This window comes from Amblyomma americanum, chromosome 9, assembly GCF_052857255.1.
Source record: "Amblyomma americanum isolate KBUSLIRL-KWMA chromosome 9, ASM5285725v1, whole genome shotgun sequence".
Classification (NCBI taxonomy): domain Eukaryota; kingdom Metazoa; phylum Arthropoda; class Arachnida; order Ixodida; family Ixodidae; genus Amblyomma; species Amblyomma americanum.
In genome coordinates this window covers 24,219,900-24,246,349 of record NC_135505.1, presented here as the reverse complement: position 1 = coordinate 24,246,349, position 26,450 = coordinate 24,219,900, and the positions used below count along the sequence as shown (strand labels likewise).

General features: G+C 49.1%; 1 protein-coding gene across 2 annotated transcripts in view; it reads right to left on the bottom strand.

Moving 5' to 3' along the window:
• The window catches only part of LOC144103975 (putative cytochrome P450 301a1, mitochondrial), a 140,776-nt gene that overhangs the window by 52,720 nt on the left and 61,606 nt on the right, over window positions 1-26,450 (bottom strand). For both annotated transcript variants that reach the window (XM_077636725.1, XM_077636726.1), the window contains exon 3: window positions 4,755-4,945. In XM_077636725.1, coding sequence (XP_077492851.1) covers window positions 4,755-4,945 — 191 coding nt within the window. The remainder of the gene's footprint in view (window positions 1-4,754; window positions 4,946-26,450) is intronic.

Here is a 26,450-nt window from a genome sequence, read left to right as displayed (position 1 = left end):
CGTACCTACAACTACATACGCGATTTCCTTACAAACAGAACGGCATCTATAAGCATGGGGGGAAACACACTGACGGGTATTCAACTGGGCAACAAGGGCACACCGCAGGGATCGGTGTTGTCCCCGACCCTGTTTAATATCGCCATGCTTGGCCTCCCCGCACAACTGGACAAAATTCCGGGGTTGAACCATACGTTGTACGCAGATGACCTGACTCTGTGGATGTGCAGGGGCAGTGATAGCCAAATTGAACTGACGCTTCAAAGAGCTATAGATGTAACAGAAAAATACTTAGAACCAATCGGTCTGAGGTGCTCGGCCGAGAAATCGGAAGCGCTATTTCTCGCGCCCATGCGGTCGCCACAGCGTCGGCGCATAAAGCAGGACGGACCGTATAACGCGGGAATCACACTCAGGGTCAACGGTAATGTAATTCCAGCGGTGGAAAGCATTAGGGTTCTAGGATTACGAATTCAGGTGAACGGCAGGAACTCGGAAACGATTCAGAGACTAGAGGCTAGCACCAGTCAAACTTGCCGACTCCTAAAACGAATCGCTAACAAACATGCGGGTATGAAAGAAGCTAACCTCCTTAGGCTAGTGCAATCTTTTATAATCAGCAGGATAGTCTACGTGGCACCTTATTTGCGGCTTTACCAGGCGGAAAAGGACAAACTGGATGTTTTAATCCGTAAAGGGATAAAAACAGCACTAGGTTTACCACCCTGTGCGCCAACAAAAAAGATTTTGAGTCTAGGGGTTTCGAATACCCTCGAAGAGCTCATTGAGGCTGCAAGGACCTCGCAGTATCAGAGACTTTTACGCAGTCGTACTGGTCGCAGCATTCTGGAGAAGCTGGGGCACGAGCCTCGAGCGTGCTCGAGACGTACGGACCCGGTTCCTAGACAGGTTAGGGACAAATTAAAGATACCCCCACTCCCCAAAAACATGCATCCCATCTACCATGAGAGCCGGAGGAAGGAAAGAGCAGTAGCGTTGCAAGCCCGCTTTCAGGGCAGACAGGATGTCTTGTATACGGATGCCGCACAATGCACAAACAGTTCGGGGCACATTTCGGTAGCCACTAGGGAAAACGGAGGCCCGGTAGCGTGCTGCAGCACCAGACACTCGACAGTAACGGAGGCGGAAGAGTTGGCCATTGCGCTGGCTCTAACTCAACAACAGGTTAAAATTATCGTGAGTGACTCAAAATCAGCAATTAGAAACTTTGACGCGGGCTGCATTTCAGCTACAGCAGCACGAGTGTTGGCCGGCAGTCCACCACCGGCAGAACTGGTAGCGCTCATCTGGACACCCGCGCACCAAGGGTTGAGGGGAAACGAGAAAGCGCACGCACTGGCCCGAGGATTAGCTACTTTCCGGGATCCCAGTGGCGTCTTGTGCACAACCCCTTCCCCCTCGCGCGATGAGGAGCTCCTACAGTTCGAAGACGACCTTAACACGTATCAGGAAATCCTAAACCATTACAAATTAGGCCGAGCGGTACTTCCAAAAGCAAGTAATCAGCTAACCAAAAACGAAGAGGTTGCGTGGCGCAAGCTCCAAACCGGAGTATTCCCTAACCCTCAGCTTTATAGCAAGTGGCACCCTGAGATTTTCAGCCCCAGGTGCAAACGTTGCGACGGCATAGCGGACATGATCCATATGGTATGGACATGTCCGAGCTTTGGACAACTTGACCGAACAGATGAGTCCTGGGAGGCACTGCTTCACAACGAGGACGAAACTAAACAACGTGAAGTCATCCGTCTCGCCCTTGCCGCTGCTGAGATCCAAGAGATCCCGGTCGACGGCTGAGGGGGAGGACATGGCTGGGACCAAGCGGCGCCTCGGATACCCATCATCCTTTTGACGGGTGCTAATAAATGTTATTTCTCTCTCTCTCTCTGGAGGGCTTGTCAGATCACAGGATGGTTTTGTTCTCCTTAAGGGCATCACCTGATGTCACAGGTACTTTGTCCGAAAAAAGTTTTATAAATTTTCATGACGCTGATGACACTGCTGTGATAGACTATATTGATTATTCATATGCAGATTTTATGCAGCTGTATGACTCTGATACTAGTATAGGCCAACTATGAGAATTCTTTTCGCAATTGGTAGAACGGCGCCTTAAAACCAAGCGCACCAGTAAAACCAGTCCCTGGATAACTAGACACATACTTCATCTCAAACGTAGACTTAAACGCAAACGTAAGGCTTACTCACCCAACCCGAACCCCGAAAATAAACCAGGTATTCGCCGCATGAGTCAGGATTTAAACAGACTTCTTAAGAAATCAAAAGAGAGATTCTGTAACGTGACGCTCACGAAATTTCTTTGCGTGTCGCCTGGTAAACTATGGCGCTATATAAATCCGTCTAAAGTTCTGCACCCTGCTCACACCGAGGAGAACGGCCGTAAGCGGGCCGAAGATTTTATCTTCTATTTCTCTTATGTTTACATACGCCATAATGATATACTGCCACCTTTCAATGCTGAAGCTGTAAGACCTCCTATTAATAATTTAAAAATCGACGAGCAAGGTGTTATAAATCTGCTACTACATATTGACATCAAGAAAAGCCAGTGTCCAGATCGTATTCATAACGAGTTTGTTTATAGGTACGCTGAATGGGTGTCTAAATAATTGGCAAAAATTTTTCAGTCTTCTTTTCGTCACGGATGCTTTCCAACTGACTGGAAGCGAGCAAAAGATATACCGGCTCGTAAAAGCGGAAGTCATACTGTTAGCAATTATCACCCGATTTCATCACTAGTACAGCTTCGAAGTTGCTTGAACATGTCATATCCAGACACCTGCTCGGCTATCGCGACCAGCATGACATCATGTATTATCGTCAGCATGGCTTCCGGAAGGGACTGTCCACAATTACCGAACTGATAAAATAGTTCTTGACACCGCAGAAACAATACATTTACGTGGTCAAACAGGCATTATATAACTTGACTTTGCGAAAGCATTTGATAAATTTTCGCACCAAAAATTTTTATGTAAGGTTAATGCGGTCTTTAAAGTCAAACACAAACACAATGGTTTTCTACGTATATATCCGCTCGTGAACAGTATGTAATTGTTAGAGGTTGTCAGTCCAACATTCTTTCCGCGGTTTATGGTGTGCCACAAGGTAGCGTCTTAGGATCACTCCTATTTCTGATCTCTATTAATGATTTACAAAGCAGAATTCATATTCCATGACTTTTTTCTGACAACTGCATGATGCACAGTAGCGTAAATACAATTGATGATCGAATTACTTTCAATTTAAACCTACAAAGAATAGTGAAATGGTGTTACGACTGCCAGATGGAGTTAAACTTTAAAAATTTTGTGTTCATGTCAGTAACTAGAAAGAATAATGTTCTTCATTACATTTATCAAATAAATGGTTATATGTTCGAAAGAGTCGATCAGTATAAATACCAAGGCATAACATTTACATTAGATCTACGATGGAATACACACAATGAAAATGTCATTTCCAAAGCTTTTAAAACACTGCGGTACCTGCGACGCACTATGCAAAGTGCTACTCCGGATGTAAAGTGCCTCGCATACAAAACCCCAGTCAGACTGATAATCTAATATGCTAAACTAATATCAGATCCTTACACTGAAACTAATTGTTACAAGCTTGATAGGATTCAGCGATTTGCTGCAAAGTTTATCTTTAATAAATACCGCCGAAACCACCCTTCAACCGACCTCAGCAAACAAGCCCAACTACCAATGCTAGAAACCGGAATCAGGAATAAAAGACTTTAACTGTTTAACTCATTATAAATAATTTTCTGAAGATAAAGAAATCAGATCACTTTCAGATTAAAACTAATGAAACATCCAGGCATCGTCATAGTAAGTTCACCCCATCACCGTCTATAAAAATAATTGTTTCAAGTTTAGTTATTTTCCCCGAACTTAAAACGATTGAAACTCTCTTCCACATTCCGCTCTTCGGTCGTCATTATTTAGCGAATTTCAATGCCACTTAGAAAATTTAATCTATGGAACTAGCACAGGACGATGAGGTCAGATTGCTGCTGTATAAGATGGCTGTTGCTCTCATTTCTATGTTATGCATTTATGTTGTTGTTTTTTCGTGTGTATTCAAAGATTATTTTTTGATTGACGAATGTATAACTATGGTTTTCAACATGTTCTGTATTACTTATTTTGCTGTTCAGTTTCGTTTTGTTTTTTTAAACTCCTGTTACAGCCCATTAAAGAGGTTGACAGTATCAATAAATGAAATGAATGAAAATGAAACAGCCTTTTAAACTTCGTATCGAACTGCGAGGAAAAAACACAAACCTCACCAAATGCTCAAATGCGCAAGAAACCGAGTGATGTGCACGTTTTGTTAAGCCATGCTTTCTCATCGAGCATCCGCAAACATGATTTTGTTTCTTTGTTTATGGGGTTTTAACTTCACAAAGCGATTCAGGCTATGAGGGACGCCGTAGTGAATGGCTCCGGAAACTTCGATCACCTGGAGTTCTTTAACGTGCACTGACATCGCACAGTACACGGGCCACTAGAATTTCGCCTGCTTCGAAATTTGACCGCTGCGACCGGGATTGAGCACGCGTCTTTCGCGTCCGCAGCCGAGCGCAATAACCACTGAGCCACCGCGGCGGCTCATCAGGAAACAGTTAAAGCACTGTGGGACGAAAACGAGGGGTAAACATTGGCTGTGCATGGGACGAGAAAGCTGAGTGACGCTGTACTCACACTCTAGGGCCCATCGCTGCATGATGGCGTAGCAGTCGGGCACCTCTCCGTTTTCGTCCCTGTCGGCGGCAATCAGCTTCAAAGCGTCATCGGCGATCTCCCCCATGCTCTCAGCGTACGCCTGGACCGTCCGAGGACGCATTGTGCAAGGCTGAACCGTGGCCCGCACTTGCCTCCACACCTCGCCTTGCCTGCACAGGTGAGTGGCACTGTGACATGCAAATACCGAGGCCGAAAATACGCCTAGGTATATCTGCCAGGCGTGTCGCAAGACCCGCCAATAGCTTTCAAAATAATAGCTTTGGCGGGCTTCTCGTAATTGTAACACAAGTGGTGGCAGATATCAGAAAAAAGCTCAACCACGTTAACTAGTTGCGGTTGTGTTTTTTCTTTCTGACATTCTTTGGCCCTTTATTCGAACTCGGCTTTGATGTCTCCTGACCTTTCTGTCAATTTTTTGCTGCTGATATGGTTCTAAGTGTGACTTAGACCATGCTTCTTTTTTTTTCTTGCAAGCATTGTGTACTCATGATTATGCGCCTCCGCATTATAGCCGAGCGCCTTTTTTGAATGTATACAGATTTTCTTCAAAAACAACTAAAAGCACGACATCATCAAGAAACCTTTGCGCAAAGACGGAACATGAAGCAAAAACACGCTCACGCACACGAGCGCAAATTTGCCATTATATTTCCAGAAAATAAACCGCCACCTAAAGATGCAAATTAACGCATGCCTATAGTTACCACAGCCACACGTGCAGGAACCAGGGAGCCCAGAGCTGCTATCAAAAGATGGCATCAGTGATAGTCACAAAACGAAGCCCCACTAGAATAAGCTGAGCGTGCCCAACGCAGAAAACTAGCTACATCAACTAAAGAGAAGCACAAAAACAGCGGCTGTTATTTAGCGTTAAAGAATTCCACTTCGGTTTAGAGAAGGGCCACTGAAGCCTTACACACGCAAGCTTCTCTCTTACTAATCTTGAAATCCTTCATAATTTCCCGTGCCAGCCTATGGGGTGCGCATCCGATAACAAACGTGGAACGATGGAGAGGACGACACTGCTGTTTCCTTTTCTTATTCCTGTTGATGTCGCATTTGGGTACAAGGCAATGCAATGACAGGTTCGAGTTACCATACGAACAAAGGGAATTACCATGCTCTGTAAGCCTCTCATTAAGACAGCGAAGATACGACAATGCGGTCTGCGCAGGTGGACTGTGTGCATATCTGCACTGGTGAGTGAACAGCTGGAGCACTGGAATGTGGAGATGGAGGAGGAGGAAAACGTTTAATACAAAGCTATACTCAGCTCGTCCTCTTGAGTGGAGCCCTCAGTCAAGGGCTCCATGTGCCGCCGCGATCCTGCACTCCATCAATAGCAGCTGTCGCTGGTCTTGCGGGTTCGTGCCCGTCAGAGCGGTGTCCGTCCATGGCCCCGTTTGCCACCGCTATTTTCTCGGCACGCTCGATGAGCGGGCACTGGACGGACGGCCCCGTGCAGGAGGAAGGGGTGGGGAGGGTTATGGGTTGGACACTGCCGGTTGGTATTGTGCAGACCAAACGGAATGGTGCAGTGTAGGTCGGTGTTCTTTGCAGCTCGGACATTTGTACGGGGCAAGAACAAGTGTTTGTGATATAGGTTATGATACGTGTGAGTCTGAAGTTGACGCCATTCCACAGCATCGGCCTTGGTCAGTGTTCGTTGCGGTGGCGGCAGTGTTCTTCCCTTTTGTACGGTAATATTCTGTGATGTGAGTGAGAGCCATGAAGGCGCCCTCTGTGTCTGCTGCCTCCTCCGCTTCCGTCAACCGCGCCCGGAAGGTTGATGCTCAGGCGAACTCGTGGCCGCTCTCGTTTCCCGGAAGGGAGGCGTGACCAGGTGTCCAAATGATGCGCATGGCGGGGAATATACCGGGATTGATTGGTGATAGCACCCAGCGTACCCACTTAAATAGCTTGGCTGGTGTATGAAGGAGCTTAAATGTTATTTGGCTGGGGATGTGAGCTTCACGGATCGATAAGGTTCTGTGTGGCGGGGTAAATCAGCCAACTGCACTTTTTCGTGCGTGCAGTATTCATAGCTAGTGTGTTTGTGAGCCAACTGCGTCCGCCGTCAGTGAGCTCTTTCGTGGATTCCCGGCATTCCGTGCATAGTATCGCGGACAAGCTGGTGAGCCACCTCATTCCTGGTGAGCCCCCTCATTGATCAACCGAATGATTTCCGGTCGCGGGCTCAAGGCTGACAGTGTGGAATCTGATACCCTGGACACACGAGCACGCTTAACCGCGGTTAAGGTAACCACGCTTTTCTCTAACCCTGGCTGCTGCTGTTCACACGGCGGACCAAATTGATTGCGGTTATGCCGCTAACCACGGTTGTCGCGAGCTGAGCTTGGCGACCTCGATTTGCGCCGTTAACCGATAAAATAGCGGCATCTGTGGACAAAAGATGCCCGTCGGTGTTGGAGTGGGAAGAGCATGAATGGGCCCCTTTGAACAACGTACATTTTAAGAGCCTTAGCTCTTAGTCATCACGTTTCGAGATTTCATGCGGTCTGCTACCACCCTAGATCAAAGCACCATCTGTGGCTGCAACTAGAAAACTGCGCATCTCGCATATGTAGCTCCATCTACAATAGCATTGTGAAAACATCAATTTTCTGTGTGCCAATGATGACGTCAAAGTCTAATATGGTGGATAGGGGTGGAACTATGCGATTATGACGTCAGGGGACGAAATAGACGCGTAGTTTCGGTTTTCCGAATTCAAGATGGCGGCCAATAAAATTGGTTGTGCTCTCTTATCCCCTCTCTCTCTCACCGAAAAAAGCCCTAAAGCGGGTAAGAAATCTTGGGCCGCTATACATGTATACATTCGTTCCGCTATATACACTCCGACAGCAACGGGCAACCATCTGGGGAGAATTGTATACCGAATTTGGCAGGCAAAAAAAAATAAACCTATGGGTTGTGGTATAGAAATTAAACCACAGGTAAATAATAGGTAAACAATGTATACATGCGATTACTAATTGAAGCGTTACCATATCGCACCTGAAGTCGAATTCTAGGCCCACCTTGACCCCCCAAACGAAGCAAATTCCGTTTGGTACATATCTTGAGGGGGTGCAACTCGACATTGAGTGAACGTGCATCGTAATTTCTCCGATAGATGGCGCTACGCGGCGATCGTTCCGCTAGGCGGCGTGAGTGCACGCGTAGCCGAGCATTGTGGCAATCCACCCCGTTTCAATTGGTATTACATTCCGTTTATCGACACGAGAGGCGCGCTCTTCTTCGCTCTCTTCATCTAGTAAACCAAACAGCTAACGTTTGTTACGTCAATCTCTTCCAGACAGCGGCGGCCTCTTTTTCACTCGAAATAACGTTTCAAGAGGCACATTAAAAAAGGCAGTGTTTAGACGCTCGATATCCCGCTCGCACCATTTCAACCCCCTATATAAACTTCAAATGGCATTCGGCCTCCCTCGTAGTTACACTACGCTGTTGCACCGCCTGTGCCTGGCAGTGGCGTTTACAAACGCCTATTCCCACCTCATCGCAATGGCTGACTCTCCAGCGTCTGAGCAGTGAGGTTGCTATGAAACTATCGGGAACCCACTCTGACTGCCCTCGTTTTGAGCGGGAGTGTGCCTTCCTGGCTGCTACACTCCGCCGCTTCGACTTTCGTCCTCTTGCAGAAACCAATATTCTGGGACCTTGGACAAAACATTCATCACAAAAGACAGTTGTGAAGGCGCTCCGGAAGTTCTTAAAGACTCGGGGTTCAGTTGCCCACTACGAGCTTAAAGCTTTATGTGTGCGCCCTCTGTCCTCTTGTCATAATGGTCGATGGACAAGTGCGAAACTCCTTTCCTTGCGCCTGTTCGCATTTTTTGCCTATGTTTCCCTTCCCACGTGAAGGGTAGCCTACTGGGCATCGCCTGCTTAACCTCTCTGCCTTTCCGTCCTGTCTCTCTCTCTCTCTGTCTGACATCAACCCAGACTTGCCCCAGAAGAAGCACGGCGAGATTCGTAGTCTTTACTGAAGTTAGTGAGTGCTTCTCCTCATCGTCGAAGGTTCAACAATTACCGATTGCAAAACATCGCACTGTGGCCGATGAACACGCTCGATCTCTCCGCGAAAAACCCTAGCGTGCTTTGCCGCAGGAGGGCCAAACTATCCGGGACCAAGTGGAACAAATTCTTCGTGACGACGCCATAAAGCCTTCGACGAGTCCCTAAGCAGCACCTGCTGCTATGGTAAGAAAAAAGACGGCACATTGCATTTAGGATCAATTAATGGCGAATGAACAACATAACGAAGAAAGACGGCTTGGTCTTAAACCGAACCGACGATAAGCTGGACCGGCTCTGTGACACCAGGTACTTCTGGTCCATGGGTCTTATGAGCGGGTAATGGAAGATGCAATGCCACGAGAGAGACTAAGATAGCCTTGGTCACGCTGCATCGCCTCTATGAGGTTAAGGTCCTTTGTGCTATCTTCCACACCATCAGCATTTTAACGAGCAATGACTGTTACCAGCAGGTCTCAAGTGGCACCTGTTTCGTGTAAACGATGTCTTAGTCTGAGCAACGAGCTTCAACGACTACCACCAGGTGCTAATGACAGTACTGGAGGTATTCAATTCTTCCATGCTTAACCTGAAGCCTGAGAGGTTCCAGTTCACCTACCATAAGCTGCTATTTCTTGGCCACATCACTCCAAAAAACAGCCTTTGCCTGACCCGTAGAAGGCAGCCGCTACTGCTCAGTTCCCGCTGCCTGATGACAAGAAAGCCCTTCCAAGATTTCTGCAATGATGTATGTATTGCCAATAACTTTTCACGTGTCGCCGAACCTAGGAACTAGCTTACAAGGGCAGACATGACAACCAAATATGAAGCATCGCAGGTGAAAGCCTACAAGGAGCTTCACAGTCGTGTACAGTCTCTTGCGGTCCTTGCGCTCTTTGAGTAAGACACCAACGCTGAACTTCATACGCCGCAAGTGTCGCCCTAGTTCAAGAAAACCATAGTCTGGGATAAGGTAAGCTATACGACGGCCGAGAACGAATGCCTTGACATCATTTGGGCTACATCGACTCCTTTTTAGGAGACATAACCTCAAGGGACTTCGCGCAACACCAACAGTCGAGCCTTCAGCTGCAGCGCCTATTCTAATACATTGAAAGGAAGTCTTCTTCAGCCTCCGGATCATCAAAGATGGATCAGCCGCCTTTAATCTTCATAGCCAAACAAAAACTTCGCACCTAGCAAGAACGCCAGCTTTCTGGTCGCCCTACAAACCATCGTTCACCGGGACTATTACTGGCGTCACACAGTATGTTAAGAGTTGTCGTGACTTCCAACGCCGCAAAAAAAGCCGCTCACAAAACTCGGTGGATTTCTACCGCGAATTCAAACCCCAACGTCTGCTTTCCAGCAGATCAGCATTCGCTTACTTGGCCCTTTCCCGAAGTCGAGATTCGGAAGGAACTGTATAGGGTAATTGTAGTAACAAAATACTTAACCCCCTGCGCCAAAGCAAAAACCTTGTTCTGAAGCAATGCCACAGAGTCGCCAGATTCTTCGTTTTAAACGTCATTCATCGCCAAGGTGCCCCCGAAGTTCAAATCGCGGGCAGAGAAACTGCGTTTACTCTAAAGCGCACACGAGCAAACCTATAATAGTGCAAAATGAGTCACTGGAAGACGATCGCTGATATGCTCACTATGTGCATCAACGCGAAAAAGAAGTGTTGGGATGCCATCCTAACCTACGTCGTTTTCGCCGACAACAATGCTTAGCGGAAGGCTACACAGATGGCGCAGTTTAGGCACCTCCACGAAAGTGAGGCTACTACCATGCTCGTCGTCACGCTGCCAGACGTAAGCGACGAAGAACAACTCGACGTCGCCGCCTAACTTCTGCGCTCAGAGTAAGCCCGATGGCTTGCACGGTTACCGGAAAGCGATCAAGCAAAATCTTTAACAGCCCAATGACGCAAGATGTTACAATCTACGCCATAGCCACACTGAATACAATGAAGGGAATAATCCAGTGCCAGGGAACAAGGAAACGATAAAATATTGTCACGCGTGAATGCGGTGATCACTGAACACAGGAACGCAGGATCCGACGAACGTCTGCACCACAGCTCAAGATCGCTGACACCTCCGCTTCCTCTTCTTCGAGACGGCGCGTGCTTCAGGTCAGGGCTAAGCGAAAATGCGGAATGCACTGTGTCACTGGCCCCCGGAAAAAAAAGAGCATCGGCCCGATGCGTAGCCGGTGTGTTGAAAAAAAAAGTTCACCAAGGAAAGTTCACGTGTTGTGCGGCCGTAAGTCCGGCTCTAGCGCTACCGCTCGTAGTAAGGCTTGAGGCAGACAACGTGTACCACCTCGGGGTGCTGCGAGTGCCGAATCTTCTGAAAGCCGTCAGGAACGACCTCATAGTTCAGGTCTCCAAGTGGCCTGATGACTAAATACCGGCAGAGGAGCTTTTCGTTAAGTCCGCGTCGGCGAATGGGAAACCAGACCCACACACGGTCTCCTGATGAGTACCGAGCATCACGGCGTCGGAGGTTATAGTGTTGGGCATCTCGGCATTGTTGGTCGAGAATCCTCACCCTGGCTAGCTGACGAGCCTCTTCAGCGAGGTGCAGGAAGGTGTGAAGATCCGCATTCGGGTCGATGTCGTCCACATGCGGTAACATGGCGTCTAGCATCGTGGTCACGTCGCGGCCGTAAACGAGACGGAACGGTGGCATGTTTGTCGTTTCCTGAACGGCCGTATTGTATGCAAAGGTGACGTATGGGAGCACTTCGTCCCAAGTTTTGTGCTGAACGTCGACATACATGGAGAGCATGTCACCTAGCGTTTTGTTTAAGCGTTCCGTTAAACCGTTTGTCTGAGGATGGTAGGATGTCGTCCTTCGGTGGTCTGTATGACTCTGGAGTAAAATCTGCTGTAGGAGGTCAGCCATGAAAGCTGTGCCCCTGTCGGTGATTTGGGTCTCCGGGGCACCGTGACGCAAAACGATCTGATGGATGAAAAATTTTGCTACGTCAAGGGCTGTGGCACTTGGCAGAGCTGATGTTTCCGCGTATCGGGTCAGATAGGCAGTTGCCACGATGACCCACTTGTTTCCCGAATGAGAAAGAGAGAATGGGCCCAGCATGTCCATCCCGATCTACTGGAAAGGCCGCGATGGTGGTGCTATAGGCTTCAAGAATCCAGCAGGTTTTGTTGAGGGCACTTTGCGGTGCTGACAGCCTCGACACGTTCTGACGTAGTGTGCAACGTCCGACTGAAGGCGGGACCAGTAATACTTCTCTTTGATTCTAGCAAGCGTGCGGCTACACCAAAATGTCCAGAAGTCGGTTCATCGTGTTAAGCTTGAAGGATTTCGTCCCTTAGGCTCGTCGATATAACAATAAGGTATTGCTGATTGTTTGCGGGGAAATTTTTCTTTTTCTTTACGAGGACACCATGGCAAAGGCAGAGAGATGCTACCGAGCGCTTGAAAGCCTTCGGGACAGTCGGGCGGGTCCCGTTAAGAAACTCAATGAGGTCCCGAAGTTCTGGGTCGGCGTATTGTTTGTCAGCAAGGCTCGTTGCACTGATCGCATTTAAGGTGATGTCGTCGTCGTAGTTGCCGTCCTCAGTTGGGGATTCGACGGGCGCACGCGAGAGGCAATCGGCATCCTAGTGTTTCCGGCCGGACTTGTACGCCACTGTCATGTCGTATTCTTGGAGGCGCAGACTCCATCTGACAAGGCGGGCTGATGGATCTTTGAGGGTCGCAAGCCAATACAAGGCATGATGGTCCGTAACTACAGTAAAACGTTTTTGATAACGGTAGGGTTGAAATTTCGGCGTCGCCCACACGATCTCTAGACACTCTTTCTCAGTTGCTGAGTATTTAGTTTAAGCGCGAGAAAATGAGCGGCTGGCGTAAGCGGTGACTCGCTCTCGACTGCTGTGGATTTGAACCAGAACGGCACCCAGGCCTGCGTTGCTTGCGTCAGTATGAAGCTCCGTATCTGCGTTTTCGTCGAAGTGAGCCAGAACTGGAGGTCCTTGCAGGTGGCGTTGAAGAGTTTCAAATGCTTGTGCTTGAGGGACATCCCATGTGAAAGGCGTGGCTGTCCTTGTCAAACGCGTCAGGGGCTCGGCGATTTGAGCGAAATCTTTCACAAAGCGACGGTAGTAGGCACATAATCCTAGAAAGCGGCGGACTTCCTTTTGGTCCTGCGGTGGAGGGAAATTGGCAATAGCTTTGGTTTTGTCCGGGTCCGGCCGAACTTCCTCGCAACTGACGACGTGACCCAACAACTTTAGCTCAGTGTAAGCAAAGCGGCATTTCTCATTTTTAAACCTTAGCCCAGAAGCCTTTATGACTTGCAGCACAACTTCAAAGCGCCGAAGGTGCTCCTCGAACGTTGGGGCGAACACAACAACGTCATCAAGGTAGACGAGGCATGTCTGCCACTTCAGGTCTGCCAGAACTGTGTCCATCAGCCGTTGGAACGTCGCAGGTGCAGAGCACAAACCAAATGGCATTGCCTTAAACTCATAGAGCCCGTCCGGAGTAATAAATGCGGTTTTTTCTCGGTCCCGTTCATCTACCTCGATTTGCCAATATCCTGATTTGAGGTTCATGGGTGAGAAATATTTTGCATAGCAGAGGCGATCGAGAGCATCGTCGATTCGAGGAAGGGGATAAACATCTTTTTTAGTTACTTTGTTTAGGCGACGGTAGTCCACACAAAACCGCAGTGTAACATCTTTTTTCTTCACGAGGACGACAGGTGCCGCCCAGGGACTACGAGAGGGCTGAATGACGTCGTCTCGAAGCATCTCCTTAACTTGTCGGCTCATTGGGGCGCGTTCCGTGGAAGACACGCGGTAAGGTGACTGTCTGAGAGGGTGCGTGGCGTTATCTGTAATTATCCGATGCTTGGCCAAGTGTGTTCTGCCGACGCGGGAAGAAGTCGAAAAGGTATCGCCGTAGCGAAGGAGGAGATTTTCTACTTGGCCTCTCTGCTGCGGCGAATGTGCGGGGTTACTGTTGTACTGGAAGTCGGGAACACCGGTGTGAACTTCTGTTGACGACACCATGGCAAGACTGCGTGCTCGTCGAATGTCGGCGATGCCATGAACGTCGGCCACAGTAGTCCCAAGGCTAAGTTGTTGGTGCTCACTGCCAAAATTCGTAAGCAGCACTTCGGTTTCTCCGTTTTCGAGGTAAACGACCCCTCTGGTGACAGCAAGGCAGCGGTCGAAAAGCATAATTGGTTTGCTTTCGACGACACCTTCAAACTTTCGCAGCGTCTTCGCGCCGACAGAGACCACAACGCTCGAACGGGGCGGAATGGTGACGTCATCAGGGATGGAAAGAGCCGCGGGATGTCCGAAAGCACGGTGGATTGCCTTCTCGGTGGAGAACGTCCTTGACTTCGATTTAAGGTCAATGACCGCGCCATTTTCTGTCAAAAATCCATTCCGAGGATTACGTCCCGGGAACACTGGTCGAGTACGACGAAGGTGGCCAGGTACGTGTCCTCTTCGATGGTTAATCGCGATGTGCACGTGCCAGCTGGGGTGATCAAATGACCCCTGGCAGTACGAAGCTGTGGGCCCGTCCAAGGTGTGGTCACCTTTTTCAGAGTCGCGGCAAAAGGTCCACTGATTACCGAGTAGTCGGCGCCGGTGTCCAGAAGTGCGGTGACGTCGGTACCGTCGATTGAAATGTTCAGATCAGCAGTTGTAGTCGTAGGTGTACGGGAACGTCGCGGAATCCGCTCACGGCTGCGGTGCGGCACCAGGCGGTTTCGTTGCGGCGAAGAATTGATGCGGCGAGGCGTGTTATCTGTCTGGTGATCGTCGGTGCGTTGTATAAGCGGTCGGTCATGTTTGTGCAGCAGTGAAGGATCTTGGACATGTCGCATGTGAGCAACCTTGCCCCCAAAGGTAGCCGCTTCTAGTTTTCCCGACGGGGACTAGGAGACCTTCCACGCGAAATGTCGGCGGAAAAACTTCGCGGAGACGAGAAACGACGTGGAGACGGCGACCTGGCATAGCAGTGTGGTGCTTCGGGTGTCGCGGCCAGGTAATCGCTTATTTCTGGAGGCCATTGACCACGCTGCGGTCGGGGCGCATCGACACGATATCCCTGCAGACCCGTACGTCGGTAACGACAGTTGCGGTAGACGTGACCGGGCCCGCCGCAGTGATAGCACAGAGGGCGATAATCGGCGGTACGCCAGACGTCGCTCTTCCGAGGGAGAACCTGAGAAGGGTGTGGTTGGCGGTGAATGTGGCCAGGTGTATCCGGGCCCAAAGGGCCTTAACGCAGCGTGCCCGGGCTGCGGCAACCGCCAATGGGGTGCCTGACTAGGCATCCCCACCTAGTGGTTGTAAGGGCGTGACCCTTCAGGTCACGGACCCCAACGCCTCTCTCTATAATTAATAAATGTTTTTACCACCACCACCACCACCACCGACTTGGAGGCGGCGGTGGACGGCGAACGGCTGCGGCGTATGTCATCATCTGGGGTGTTGTGTTCGGGTGAAGAGGGGCTGGAGGCGTGAGCGCCTGTTGGACCTCTTCACGAATAATGTCCGAAATGGAAGAAACTTGCGGCCACTCCGGGGCTGGAAAGAGCTTTTGAAGTTCCTCGCGTACGACGGTCCGGATGGTTTCCCGAAGGATGTCGTGGCTAGAAGCATCTACACCGCTGGTAGACATCAGCGACGGCGGACGCTCGTACTGTCTGTATCTCATGACGAGCATCTTTGCCATCGTAGTGGCTTCGGAAACAAATTCGGCGATTGTTTTCGGCGGGCTTCGAGCTAACCCTGCGAAGATCTGCTCCTTGATGCCCCTCATAAGAAAACGCAGCTTCATCTCTTCGGACATGTTGGGATCAGCCCGGCGGAAGAGCTTCGCCATATCCTCGGAGTAAACGAGGACGGTCTCGTTTGGTAGTTGGACGCGTGTCTGGAGGAGCAGCTCGGAACGTTCTTTCCTGAGGACGGTGGTAAAAGCCTGCAAAAACTGAGTCTTGAAGGAGCCCCATGTTGTTATTGTGGCTTCTCGGTTCTCAAACCAAATACTAGCTGCACGCTCCAGTGAAAAAAACACGTGCTGCAGCTTCGAGTCGTCAGCCTACCTGTTGTATTGGGCTATGCGCTCGAACTTCTCGAGCCAGTCCTCCGGGTCCTCACCTGGGAAACCTTGAAAGGTGGGTGGTTCGCGTGGCTGCTGCAGCACGATAGACGGCAACGGATGGCATCCGGCATGCTGACGGAGGTGTTTGTGGGCACTGATGGTCGCGCTGAGGTCAGTTTCCTGGCGGTCGGACGAGACTGCAGAGGCCCGAACTCTGGTTGCAGTCCTTCGACTCTCAAGGTGTCAGGCGGGCTGGAGTCCCGGCTTCTCGGAGGGGTCCCGAGCATGGGGTGCACTACCCAGCAAAGCTCCACCAAAATGTCACGCGTGAATGCGGTGATCACTGAACACATGAACGCAGGATCCGACGAACGTCTGCACCACAGCTGTTGTTGTAGTTAGCCTATCAAAAGATGGCACATACCCACACTGGGGGATCGGCTCAAGATCGCTGACACCTCCGCTTCCTCTTCTTCGAGACGGCTCGTGCTTCAGGTCAGCGCTAAGCGAAAATGCGGAATGCACTGTGTCAATATATAACACACGGCAGATGGAATTAATCTGCTGATGACAATGAAAAAACAGCGCCCTCTAAATCCTTATTCAAAGGAATACAAACGAAGCAACCGCGTATGGGTGTCCACGCGTGTTCGCGGCCACGGGCAGAGTAAAAAATTGGCAGCGGCTTAGCTCGGCTATGCCAAAATATTCGTAGCGATAGGTACGTTTCCGTGGCTGAGCTTGTTGTGGTCACTGTATGTTTAGCAATGAGAGACATTGGCTATACACATCTTTGATTCATTTACTTGACAGAAACGAAGACTCCCCGGTGATCTGTCAAGTAGCATGCAGCGGTCTCAGTTTTGGATTAATCTTCTCTTGTCTAAACCGCCGCTTAGCAGCGGCTGGACTTTCCTTCTCTTCATCTATGTCAAACGTGATAGAGCAGCCCATTACATCTCCGCCTTTTGCACGCAATGCTGCGCATGCGACGCGCGTTTCGGGTGATCGAGCGGCGTGCGTCAAGGATGCGACTAAGCGCGCAGCGCACTTGTGGGGTCTCTCTGGTTACCATGGTATCGGCGCATGCGCGCAACTGCTCATCCGCGTGACGTCACGCGCGTCTCCGATGATGGAGCGGGCGCGCGGCCACGGCGATGGCAAAGAGCACGCTGCACCTGCTGCTCCTCTTCGGTTGCCATGGTAACGGCGCATGCGCACAACTGACCTCTCCCGGCGACCGCGAAAGGCTGGACTCGTAGCACAGTGTAGCTTACGCTACAAAACTTCTGTGTCGCTACTTTGGCTCATACAACAAACTTCGCCGAATCGGAAAAACCTGCCTACAAAGTGGTACTGACAGAGCCGCAGCCTCCAAGAAGCGCTGCGCACGCTCAGAAGTTGTGCATGTCATGTGCATAAACCTTGACTGCAATAGAAAAGTGTTCTGCATTGTTTACAAATGTTTTTGCTTGCAGCGGCTGTACCTTCAGTTATGCGAGTTTATTGTTGATCTCTTGTCTTTTCATCAAGCATCGGCCTTATGCTTCTGTAAGAAGGGAATAAAGCCGCAAAGTTCTGTATTGTTGATTCTCATACCCGTCGGCTCTCGGCTTTATCGCTCTGTGATGTGAGATGGGACTAGATTTAACTCGAATGGCCGCAACCACGCACAACTGTTTCTATGTGGATCGAGATTGTTGTGATTACCGTACGCCCTGTATCTCAAAAGTTCTTCGTCAGGTTTAGGTTTATGAGGGTTTAACGTCCCAAAGCGACTCCAGGTATGAGGGACGCCGTAGTGAACGGCTCCGGAAATTTCGACCATCTGGGGTTTTTTAACGTGTACTGACATCGCGCAATACACAGGCCTCTAGAATTTCGCCTTCATTGAAATTTAACCGCCGCGGCCAGGATCGAACCCGCGTCTTTCGGGCCAGCAGCCGAGCGCCATAGGCACTAGCCACCGCGGCGGCCTCTTCCTCAGGTTTAAGTTGAGCGGTGCAGAGACCGGCCGCTATTCCGGTCCCCTAAGAGAGCAGAGAAAGTTTCCTTCCATCGCCGCGGCCCAGATGTCAATTTCTTTGCGGGTGCAAGTAAGCCCAATATAGGTTTTCTTTTGTAACCCTACTCTGGTTTCCTGACTGCAGGCCTTCGTCATCACCAGTGACAATAAAGGGTTTTAGCACGTTCGAACAGCCGTGCGCCTAATACAGTACCGTTGCTGTGGCTGTCTTGAACGGCATACTAGGCACATTTGTCGTATGTGCAGAAACATCTCGTGTGCTTGGCAGAGGAATTTGCGGATGCATTTGTAAATTCCAGACCAGGCATTCATCCCTGCGCTCTGCCTGCTACGTCTCCGTCTGTTATGGACGCCCCGTTCACACTTCGAGAACTACAGACAGCGCTCCGCAGCCTGCGGCGTCGCTGTGCACCAGGTCCTGACGGCATTACCAATCAAATGTTACAGAACCTGCCTCTGGAATACCGGAAGATGCTCCTAACCTATCTCAATCGCAAGCCCCTTCTGGAAGGTGGCTTGTGTAGTCCCACTGCTGAAGGCCAGCAAAGAGATGACAGACGCGGCCTCGTATCGTCCTGCATCGCTGACGTCGTGTGTGGCTAAGCTCATGGAGAAGATGGCAAGTAAGCGTTTGTCTTGGTGGCTTGAGGATAGAAGAGCACTACCAACATGCATGACTGGATTCCGCACAGGTTTAAGCGCGCTAGACAGCGTCCTGGACTTGATAAGCCACATTGACCATCAGAGTGCTTTTGGACTTTCAACAGTAGCTATTTTCCTAGAAGTATCAAAGGCTTATGATAGCGTCCTCCAGAGCTCAATACTGAATAGTCTGCAGGTCATAGGCGTACAGGGCTATCTTCTGCGATTCATTCACTCATTTCTCAGTGATCGTAAATTTCGAGTGCGGTTAGGCAGTGCAATGAGCTCCGAAAGGGCGGTATCGCGAGGGGTACCTCAGGGTAGTGTCCTGTCCCCAACGCTCTTTAATGTTGTCATGGCTGGTCTTCCCGCAAAAGTGCAAAAACATTGTAGGCATGTCCATATGTCGATATATGCAGACGTCATTTGTCTTTGGTTAACCGGATATCAACACAAACGCTTAGCTATATTAGCGCGACAGGCCGTGCTTTCAGTTAAAAGTTACCTTCAAGGTGTTGGGTTGACTCTCTCGGTGGAAAAATCTGGCTTCGTCTTGTTTCCAGGTAGGGGACGACGGTATGCGCGGCTAAGCATAGACCATGATCAGTCTTGCCTTCGTCAGGTTAACCACATACGTTTTTTGGGCGTCACTATTGAGTCACGTCTACAGTGGCGACGAGCTGTGGACTCGATTGTGGCTTCACTATCTTCGCGTCTCAATGTGCTTCGTAGAGTTGCTAGTGAGCAATGGGGAAACGATCCTGCTTCAATGATCAGGCTTCACGATGCCCTGGTGACAAGTCGCATAATGTACCAGCTCCCTTTAATTTCCCCCTCGGTATCGCAGCTAGAACGCCTTGAGGTTTTGCACAGAATGGGACTAAGGAGGGCTCTCGGCGGCTGCCCCAAACAATGCAGTACTGTATGAGTCTCAATCGAAACCTCTTCGGCTAGCCGCTTCACAATGACTTTTGCTGCAAATTGGCCGCTTCAGAGAGACTGTTGCCGGGAGAGCGCTTCTACAGCGCCTTCAAAAGAGATCTGAGTCCCGGGCGTACTTAGCTTTAAATACTCTTCGTTCTCTGGGTCTCGACCTTCGAGATCGACCTAAGACGTTGAAGCCACCTTGGTCCTTCCCGAGCCTCGATTGTTCCTTGACAATTCCTTACGTTCGCGCTAAGCGGAATTCTCCTTTAGCGGCAATGCGTTCGCTCGTACTGGAACATCTTGAGGATATGCCAGTCAGCTTCAAATTTTTACAGATGCCTATGTGGACAAGTTCAGAGGATCTAGTGCAGCTGCTTTTCATATTCCGTCTTTGAAGTATGATTGGTCTGTTCGTTTTACTAAAGTCGTGTCCTCCACAATGGCCGAAAGCGTTGCCATTGAGGCAGCTCTAAAGAAGCTACGGTGTTGTACGCCTCAACCTACTGTCATAATTACGGATTCAAAATCTGCCCTTCAAAGGTTAGAGTACGGGTTCCCCACTGGTGCCTTGAGTCTTAGATCCCTACCTTTTGTGCAGAATCTACATAGCAAAGGCCTCTCTATACGTTTTCAATGGGTGCCCTCGCACATATCTGTCTTAGGCAACGAGATAGCAGACAACCTCGCCCATACAGCTCTCTCCGGGATTCCAGTACATGGAGTCCCTCATGAAGTCAAGCAAACGTTCAGAGATGTGGTGTTGTGCCACTTCAGTTCTTTGTGGAGCTCTCCTCATCAGCCATGTGTGACCAAGGGTCTCAAAAGGTACCAAGACACTTTGCTGCACCGCGTTCGCACGGATTCTGCTCGTACGCCGGCGTGGATGTATAAGACTGGCCTAGCGTTGTCGCCATTGTGTTCAACGTGTGGTGTGTGTGGCAAGAGTTCCTCACAGTTCTCTTCAGGACATTGTTTTCCCGTGCGGGAGCCAGTCGAGTAGAAGGGAGGCTTCTCGCCTTCTTCTACTTTACCTGCAGTACACGGATTCGGCCTCCACATGGTGACCTCAGGAGTGTCTATTTGGGTTTTTGCGGGCAGTGTTTCTGTGATTTCTATTTAAGTGCCGCTACGGTGGAGCAATTGCCGGCAGCAACTGCAAGGCTAATCCCACCGGTAGTTTACAACCACTCAACTCAACTCACCGTAGTACCCGTGTTTACTTACCGTGAGGCGGTGTGAAAAGTCTAATATGCTTGCAGCTCGGTCTGTTCGTGTCTGTCTGTCTGTCTCTGTCTGTCTGTCTCTATCTGTCTCTGTCTGCCTGTCTCTGTCTCTGTCTGTCGGTCTGTCTCTGTCTGTTTGTCTGTCTGTCTGCCTGTCTCTGTCTCTTTCTGTCTGTCTGTCTGTCTGTCTGTCTGTCTGTCTGTCTGTCTGTCTGTCTGTCTGTCTGTCTGTCTGTCTGTCTGTCTGTCTGTCTGTCTGTCTGTCTGTCTGTGCGTGTGCGTGTGTGGGGGGGTGAGATGGGAGGGAGAGGGTAGATGATAAATTTCAGTGGGTCTGGAACATGGGTCGTAGAGGGTGTAGGAGAGTGCCCACGCTCCAGCCGTTTAACTGGAGTTGCGGATGATCTGTCTGTCCTTGCGTAGGTTGAGGAGGGCTTTCAAGGAGCAAAAAAGGCCTGTTCAGAGCCGCCGCTAGCGAAAAGCGGCTGGTGTGCCTCAGAGAGGCGATGGTTATAAAGACTACGTGAGTAAGTAAGTGCGAGATTAAGTGACGTTTACGGTTTGGCTGACGGCTGATGGCAGGCATATTACCAGGAGCCGACAAAAGCAGACGTGGGGATGGGCTTTCCAGCCAGTGTGAGAGGGATAGTGATGTTCATTGACTTGATTTTGTCTGCGTGTTATGAGTAAAAGTTCAGATCTTTCCAGGGCGGGTTGTTTGCCCGCTTCGCTCTAGAGACAAATCATTAACCCAATACGAAGCGACGCTCTGAGCGCAGATCCGCAACGGCATAAAAACGCTGCTGCGCTTGAGCAAAAAATTACGAAACAGCTAGAGTGCTCGGCGCGACAGGGCTGCAGGAGGAAATGCAACGTCGTGGCCGTCTAGGAGAAGCAGCAAAAAAGACTAGCAGCTGTTATTGCCTTCTCACTTCACAAAGAACGCATCGAAAGCCCCGCGTACGTAGCTTTCCAGGGCATGACTCCGCTGTGTCAACGGCTGAGCCGTGAGCCGCTAATCTGGGACGCTGCGAGTCAGGTGGGAGTCTGTGAAAAGTTTGTATGCGGGTGTATTCTTCGTGCCAGAGGATCCCCAGCGGCTGAAGTGGAGCTATACCATTTCCAGCCCATGTCACCCGTCTGTCTCGCACAGGGTCACTTTGCGCGCAATGCGAAATGCATAGCAATAAAGAAGTAAAATTCCTTGGCTCTGCTACGATGTTTAATGAGTTCAATTTCGCGATATAACATTGTGCCAGAAGCCAAAAATTTAACCTTTATTTATTGCAATGAACTACTTTTTACCTACCTAATACCGCGGACATACTGTGCGCTATTTCGTGTACAATACAACGGCACAGACCATAGATTAGGCGAGATTAAAAATTTTACCCTGTAGTTCTTCGTGTGCATTTCATATTCTTTCAGCGCAGCTGTAAGTCTCCGCTCGCTTGAGTGTACCTGCTAAGACCTGTCTCTTTTGCACATCAATTTCCTTTCTGTAACTATTAACTATGGGAACGCATTTTAAACCTTATTTATGGTTTATGTATTTTAATGATTTATGTATTTCAGTTACACTCCTTGATGTAATAGAAATTTGTAACCGGCCGTTGTGAAGACAGTATAAGTTTCTCGAATTTCGAAGTCGCGACTAGGCTCGGTGCTGTGGCGCGATGAATCCAATCTATTTTGCGCCCGCCTAACTTTCTGCCGGCTCCTGCTACGCTAGACTTCTCTTGGAATCCACCCCGTTACCCTGAAGTGCCAGCGGTTATCTCGCCTTCGCATTTGATGTCCTTCCCGAGCCCCTTTCTTCCTCTTGGTTTCGACTAGGACGTCTATAATTCGGGTTTGTTCCCTCACCCACTCTGCCCGCTTCCGGTCTTTTAACGTTGCACCAAACATTTTTCTCTCCATAGCTCGCTGGTTTGTCCTTAACTTAAGCTGAACACTTTTATTTAGCGTACACGTTTCTTCCTTCTGGCTCATGGGTGAGTATTGAAAAGATACAGCTTTTTTATACTTTACTCCCGAGGGATATTGGTAAAGTGCCATTCATGACCTGAGAGAACCTGCCAAGTGCGCTCTTGTTCATTCTTAATCATCTAGTTATTCGTAGAGCAACCACGCGGAAATGACGAAAAGGACGAAAGTAGCGCTGTGTTCGTCCTTATCATTTGTTAGTGTTCGTCCTTTTTAGTTGTTCCCTGTCATAATCCGGATCAGGGGCAACTACCTGCCCTAAGTAGACGTATTTCCTTGCGAATTCCAGCAACTCACTACCTATTGTGAACTGCTCTTCTATTGAGATACTGTTGAACGTTATTTTGGTTTCTGCACCATAATTTTAATACCTATCCTTCTGCTCTGCCTTTCTAACTCATTGATCATTCTCTGCAGCTCATCTCCTGAGTGACTTAGCAAGCCAATGTTATCAGCGAATCACAAATTATTTAGGTATTGTACATTAAATCTTTTTCCTAACTGTTCCCAATCCTGGCTTCGGAACAACTCCTGAAACAGGCGGTGAATAGCATTGCCGAGATCGTGTCTCCCTGCCTGACACACTTCCTTATTGTAGTTTTATTGCTGACTTAATAAAATATTATGGTAGCTGTGCAGTCGTTATAGATATCTTCCAATATTTTCACATAAGACGCTTCTACACCCAGATTCCGCAATGTCTGCATGGCTGTTGATGTTTCTACTGAGTAAAATGCTTTCTACTGGTTAAGGAACACTCTATCTACAGGTTCATTATATTCTGCACATTTCTCCGTCCCCTAATTGTTAGTGTGGCTATGTTCTGTTGTGAAGTAGGATCAGGAGGAGGCGGAAGAAGAGGAATGGCACAGAGGTTAACCGGAAGAAAATCGGTTTGCTACACTACATGGGGGAATGGGATGAGGGGATGAAAAATGAGAGAAAGAAGAGTAGCCGAAAATTGAAGTCACTGTGAAAAGTCAGCATTCGTTAAAGTCACAGCCTATCGTGCAGGCCAGAAGATCGCAAGAAGTGGAGCAGTGCCTTGGAGGCCTTCGCCGCCGACGATCGCCGCGGCCAGTGGCCGAGAATCTTCATTTATGTCAATCGGCGTGGATCCAGACGCTCCAGAACATGGCAGAGCGACTGCCTTTCGGTGCTGTAGGCAGAGAACTCAAAAAGAATGTGGGATATTTTCTCGTCATACCCGCAGATGGTACATGCAGGGCTGTCAATCATGCCGATGAAGAAAGAGTAATGGTTGGTGAAAGCTACACCGTGCCACAGGCGACACAGCAAAGTTTGTTCACGTCGTTGTAGACCGGATGGAAGCCGGAGTCACAATATATTAAACGTGAATTGTAAAATTGGCCGAAGTTTCACGCGGCAAGCGTGATGTCCTGCGCAAGTGCGCGAAGCCTGCCCGCTGCGGCTGGGCTCGAAATGGGATCGACACAAAATCACCGTCGTGGTGAACAGTTCGCGCGACCTCATCCGAGGGGTGATTGCCTTCTATGCCGCTGTGCCCCGGTAGCCATTGGTAGGTAATGTCGTGCCCTTAACTGATGGCAGAGTGAGGCAGTTTTCGGATTTCAGCGACCAGTTGTTCATGGGCTCCACGGCGAAGAGCCGCTTGTAAGCCTTGGCGGGCAGCTTTGGAATCGGTGAAAATAGACCACTGCTGAGGGCGCTGCTGATTGATGTGTTAAATGGCGACACGAAGAGCGGTGAGTTCTGCACCCGAGGAAGAAGTCTGGTGAGCTATCTTAACCCTAAATTCTCTAGTCCTTGCGCGGATGACCACGGATCCCGAAGAAAGGGTTCCCTGTGCCGTCGGTGTAGGCGTGCCCAAGGTTTGCACGGTGCTCATGGAAATATTCAAGAGGGACTTGTTTTAGTTATATTCTCGATAAATCGATCTTCTTCCTGATGCCAGGTACTGAAAGAAGCGCACGGGGATTGTGCAGGCTCCAAAGTGGCGAGAACGGTCTAGAGGCAAGTGCAAATTGGGACGGCAGAATGGAATGATGTGCATCAATGGTGTTTGTAAACCATGTGCGCGGCCTGGTAATAGGAAGACTGGCAAGATGGTGAGAGGGAACCCGGTATATGTGTCGAAAGTGTGCCCTCATATTTTACGAGAGCCTGCCTGATCATTTGGATGTTTGAAGTTTGAGGTTTTGTGATTGTATTTGCGATTACCGTAGTAAATACCTGGTAGGCAACCGACAGTGCGCTTATCGGTTAGTAAATTTTCAATTCCTTTATGTCTCCTTTCTATTAGATTAAAATTATATTAGTGTTCTTTAAAGCTTCTGGTACGCTCGAGGTCATAAGGCATTGCGTATACAGGGTGGCTAGCTATTCTAGCACACTCTCCCCTCCGCCCTTTATGCGATCTGCTGTTAGCTGATCATCACCAGCTGTTTTCACTTTTTGCATTATTCCTAAGACTTTCTTTACTTCCTCCTTCGTTCCTGACGAGATGTCCAAATGCTGTGCACTACTGCCTCTCTCATCAACGTTCTAGTTATATTGGCTACTGCATAAGATTTGTAGAACTCTTTGGCTTCCTTAACAATCTTATCCATATTACTAATGACACTGCTCCCTGTCTCTTAGCGCACACATCTCGTTTTCACCTATAACTAGCTTCCTTCTGATTCCTTTTAGGCTACCTCAGTTCTTTAGTGCATGTTCGATTTTCTCCATATTAACATGCTTTATGTTGGCTGCCTTGCACTTATTTATCAACTTTGAAAATTCTGCAAAATCTAATCTGTCCGTAGGGTCAGACGCTTTCATGCTTTGGCGTTTCTTGGTCAGATTTTCTGTCTCCTCAGATAGCTTGCCGGTATACTCTCAACCGTACTACCGCCTACTTCCACTACAAACTACGTAATTATAGCTGTGAAATTTTTGCTTATTGCTTGAACATTAAGATCATCTTCCTCAGTTAGAGCTGCAGCGATATCTTGAATTTCTCTTACCGCTAGCTTGTTAACGGACCTCCTAAGCTGATTCGAGACCTTACGATTCTGTGTACGCTGCAAGGCACCTTTTCGAGTACGTCCAGATCTTGCACGATACCAGAATGAGCGCATAGTATGAAGTCTACTTGATTTTCAGTGTCACCATTGGGGTTCTTCCTCGTCCACTTCCTGTGTGCTATTTTGTGGAAGAAGCTATTCATGATCCGTAAATTATTTCTCACTGCGAACTCTACTTATAACTCCCCCTTGCTATAGAAAAGAACCTATCTTATAGTCGCCTACCGCCTGGTCGCCTGCCTGCTTCTTGGCCACCTTCGCATTGAAGTCGCCCATCAGTACAGTGTACTGTGATTTTACTTTGTTCATTGCCGATTCCATGTCTTCATAGAAGCTTTCAAAGATCAAGTCATCATGGGCGCATGTAGGCGCATAGGCGTGCAGCACCTTCAGCTTGTACCTCTTGATGTTTAATTTGGATCTGATTTCTACCCTTCCACAAACAAGCAGGTACATGGTTGTGGTGAAAACAAGGGGAAAAACTTGACTCGCCCAAAGTGCTGCTTACAATGGCAGCAGTAACCTTTGCAGGAGGGAAGCGCCAAACATGGTTTCGTTACTGAGAGGAACTGAGGCTGGAAACTAACTTTTTTATTATGAGTTGCGAGGTAACCTACTTTTAAAATGTTCATGCGTCATTCGTTACGCGTAAGAAA